Source organism: Chiloscyllium plagiosum, chromosome 14 (genome assembly GCF_004010195.1).
Source record: "Chiloscyllium plagiosum isolate BGI_BamShark_2017 chromosome 14, ASM401019v2, whole genome shotgun sequence".
Lineage (NCBI taxonomy): Eukaryota > Metazoa > Chordata > Chondrichthyes > Orectolobiformes > Hemiscylliidae > Chiloscyllium > Chiloscyllium plagiosum.
In genome coordinates this window covers 77,605,644-77,609,367 of record NC_057723.1, presented here as the reverse complement: position 1 = coordinate 77,609,367, position 3,724 = coordinate 77,605,644, and the positions used below count along the sequence as shown (strand labels likewise).

The 3,724-nt window shown below is 46.2% G+C and overlaps 1 protein-coding gene across 1 annotated transcript in view; it reads right to left on the bottom strand.

Moving 5' to 3' along the window:
* Nucleotides 1–2,430: 2,430 nt before the first annotated feature.
* Nucleotides 2,431–3,724, bottom strand: part of LOC122556865 (uncharacterized protein in mobD 3'region-like) — a 2,327-nt gene continuing 1,033 nt past the window's right edge. Inside the window, exon 2 of the mRNA XM_043704120.1 lies at nucleotides 2,431–2,817. Within this exon, the coding sequence (XP_043560055.1) occupies nucleotides 2,431–2,817 (387 nt within the window). The remainder of the gene's footprint in view (nucleotides 2,818–3,724) is intronic.

Genomic DNA, 3,724 nt, shown 5'->3' with positions numbered 1-3,724 from the left:
TAAACTCCATCTGCCACTCCTCAGCTCACTGGCCCATCTGATCAAGATCCTCTTGTAATCTGAGGTAACCTTCATCACTGTCCACTACACCTCCTGATTGGCTGTCGTCCCTGTGAATCCAGGCCAGGGTACACCCCCTTGGCTTTCAGACATGGCCATTTGGTGGCAGCACAAACACTTGGTTTGCCACGTAAGCAATTGGCAAAATGTTGAAGGTATGGCATTGATGTAGCATGCTGCTGTATAAGTGTCCCAGGTGCACTGAACCATGACCAGCTGCCTGCCTTGTCCTCTGGGTTAAAAACAACGGGATTCACAAAGGCTGGCAAATGGCACTGAAGAGCTGATGCGTTAGAAAGGTGGCAGTCTGTAAGTAAGCACCAAGTCAGTGAGCACTTAAATATGAAGGTAACAGCCATCAGGTGCATCCTGTTTAAATACATAAGATGCACATGTGACCCTGTGTGTAAAACAAACTGACAGAAGATTGAAAAGTCACAGGCGACCTTGAATCTGGAAGCCGAGCTCTGAGAGCTGAACTGGGTGGGTGGTTAGATTGAGAGTAGCCATGATAATGGAGTGAGGCTGCAGGTTTGCTGATAAAGAGAAGAGGAGGACAGTCTTTGTGGAAGATGAAGGGACATTGTGAAGACAGAATTGGATGAAAGTCAGTACAAACAAAGGTCAAGATGCAGGTGCCTGCTATCCACTCTCTCTCTCAGGCTGGGTCTTTGCACTCTCCGTAATGTCTCGAGGAAGGAGAAGAGAATTGAATGTGGTGAAGAAATGAGTTGGGTTCAACTATTAATAAGATTAAAATACATGGAAATAAGGTAATCAACATTCAAAGCAAGGTTCTGAAGTTACCATTTAAAGCCTAAAGGAAAAATTAGGATTTTTTTCTTCGACATCCATTTTTCCATGCTCTCCCTATTTTCCAAACTTTCTTATGAATCTGCCCATACTGATTCAGGAAGGGGAGGGTTCTGCCCCTTCAGTTCATCCCTTACTCCTGTAAGCTCAATGAAAACATATCCGGTTTATGTCAACCATTGGTTGTCCCTGCTAAGTCTATATTTCACTATTCAATTTCTTGAATGACCACCTTGCTGATTTCCCAATCACTGCTGTCCAAAACCCAGTGTACATAGGCAATTCCACATGAAACTCCATTCACTGACTGCAGACGGACACTGTATTTCTCAAAATTACAACCTCCATCAACATCTTCAAATCAGTCCCAAATGTTTTCACTTTTATCTCCTTTAATTCCCTCTTGTCTATATTCCATTCTCCCTACCTTTAGGTAACTTCATGCCCAAACCTTTAAACCTCCCCTGGATCTACTTCCTTATCTGACTTTTAAACCCTTTCCTAAAGCAAACACATTCAATCAAGTTTTCAGCCTCTTCTCCAGATTATCTATTTATTTTTCTTTCTTCTTCCCTGGAAAAGCACCCTGGGAGATGATCTAGATTAAAGGTAATATATAAATGCAAATTTCAGTTATTATCTCTTTTGATGTGATTTTAGCTCCCAGGCAGAAGCTCATTGATGTAGTCAACTATATGCAGAAGAACTGTCATTGTTAATAAAATGTTTTGCAAGTACTTTTGGTTTGAGGAAAGATTGTGTGAAATTTTTGTTACAATGTCATTCAGAGGACCATGTGTTTCAACATGATTCACACTATTTTAGTCAGTTAGTCAAAAACCATCAGGACATTTTTCCTTTTAAAATATCAAGCTAGACAGTGTTTGCATATCAGCCAAGGCAATTATTAAACTTCTTTGAACATATCACGTAATTGCTCTAAACATGTTTTGGTTGTGAGAACATCACATCACATCCAATAAGGAGACTTTCATCTTTTACATTTAATGATCGCTGTCTAGTGTGTGTTTTACTCACGGCCTGAGTGACTTCTTTGGTTCAAGCAAGATGCATCTCCAAGTCTGAGAGCCTCAATCACCCACTCCTTCCATGGGCCCAAATTTCGTTTGAAATGAATGACTGTAGAGTCTCAGATTGATGAAGGTTCTAGCATCTATTGGAATGTGCTAGCACCTGTCAGTACAATGCTGCTGAAGGGTTACATTGTGAACACATCTCATAGATTGGCTGGGTCTGCACCTCACGGATACTTGTTGCTCTCTTTGCACTCACTCACTTTGAGCTTACTATAATGCTCACAGTGTCCTTGCCTTGCCTTTTGATACCTTGCTCCCTCAGCCACACCCTTAGACCTTCTGTCATGCCTTACTGCTGACCACAAGCACAAAGCCAGGGCAGCTCGTCATGCTGGTGAACATGCCTCAGTCAAAGGGTCAGACACATCGCTTTATGACACTATGCTATTTCAGCCTCATATCTACAGCATAAATGAGCAGACTGGCCATGTCTCCGAGATGAAAGGAGATTGGGCCATAGTCAGAACAATAGGCTGCGGTCAGTCAGGGTGCGGTCAGTCAGACTGTGGTCAGTCAGGCTGTGGTCAGTCAGGCTGTGGTCAGTCAGGATGCGGTCAGTCAGACTGTGGTCAGTCAGGCTGCGGTCAGTTAGGGTGCGGTCAGTCGGGCTGCTGTCAGTCAGGATGTGGTCAGTCAGGATGCAGTCAGTCAGGAAGCGGTCAGTCAGGGTGCTGTCAGTCAGGGTGCTGTCAGTCAGGAAGTGGTCAGTCAGGAAGTGGTCAGTCAGGCTGCAGTCAGTCAGGCTGCTGTCAGTCAGGCTGCTGTCAGTCAGGGTGCGGTCAGTCAGGGTGCGGTCAGTCAGGCTGCAGTCAGTCAGGCTGCTGTCAGTCAGGGTGTTGTCAGCCAGCTGCGGTCAGTCAGGGTGCAGTCAGTCAGGATGCGGTCAATCGGGCTGCGGTCAGTCAGGCTGCAGTCAGTCAGGGTGCTGTCAGTCAGACTGTGGTCAGTCAGGGTGCTGTCAGTCAGGGTGCGGTCAGTCAGGGTGCAGTCAGTCAGGGTGCAGTCAGTCGGGGTGCTGTCAGGCTGCTGTCAGTCAGAGTGCAGTCAGTCAGAGTGCTGTCAGTCAGGGTGCTGTCAGTCAGGGTGCTGTCAGTCAGGCTGCGGTCAGTCAGAGTGCTGTCAGAGTGCGGTCAGTCAGGCTGCAGTCAGTCAGGATGCTGTCTGTCAGGCTGTGGTCAGTCAGGGTGCGGTCAGTTAGGGTGCGGTCAGTCAGGCAGGACCTGATCAGGTGTACCTGAGAAGTCTATGGGGAGCTAGAGAAGTGATTGCTCGGCCTCTTGCTGAGATATTTGTATCAGCGATAGTCATTTGTGAGATGCCGGAAGACTGGAGATTGGCAAACATGGTGCCACTATTTAAGTAGGGTGGTAAAGACAAGCAAGGGAACTATAGACTGGTCAGCCTGACCTCGGTGGTGGGCAAGTTGATGGAGGGAATCCTGAGGGACAGGATGTATATGTATTTGGAAAGGCAAGGACTGATTCGGGATAGTCAACATGGCTTTGTGTGTGGGAAATCATGTCTCACAAACTTGATTGAGTTTTTTGAAGAAGTAACAAAGAAGATTGATGAGGGCAGAGCAGTAGAGGTGATCTATATGGATTTCAGTAAGGCGTTCGACAAGGTTCCCCATGGGAGACTGATTAGCAAGGTTAGATCTCATGGAATACAGGGAGAACTAGCCATTTGGAAACAGAACTGGCTCAAAGGTAGAAGACAGAGGATGGTGGTGGAGGGTTGTTTTTCAGACTGGA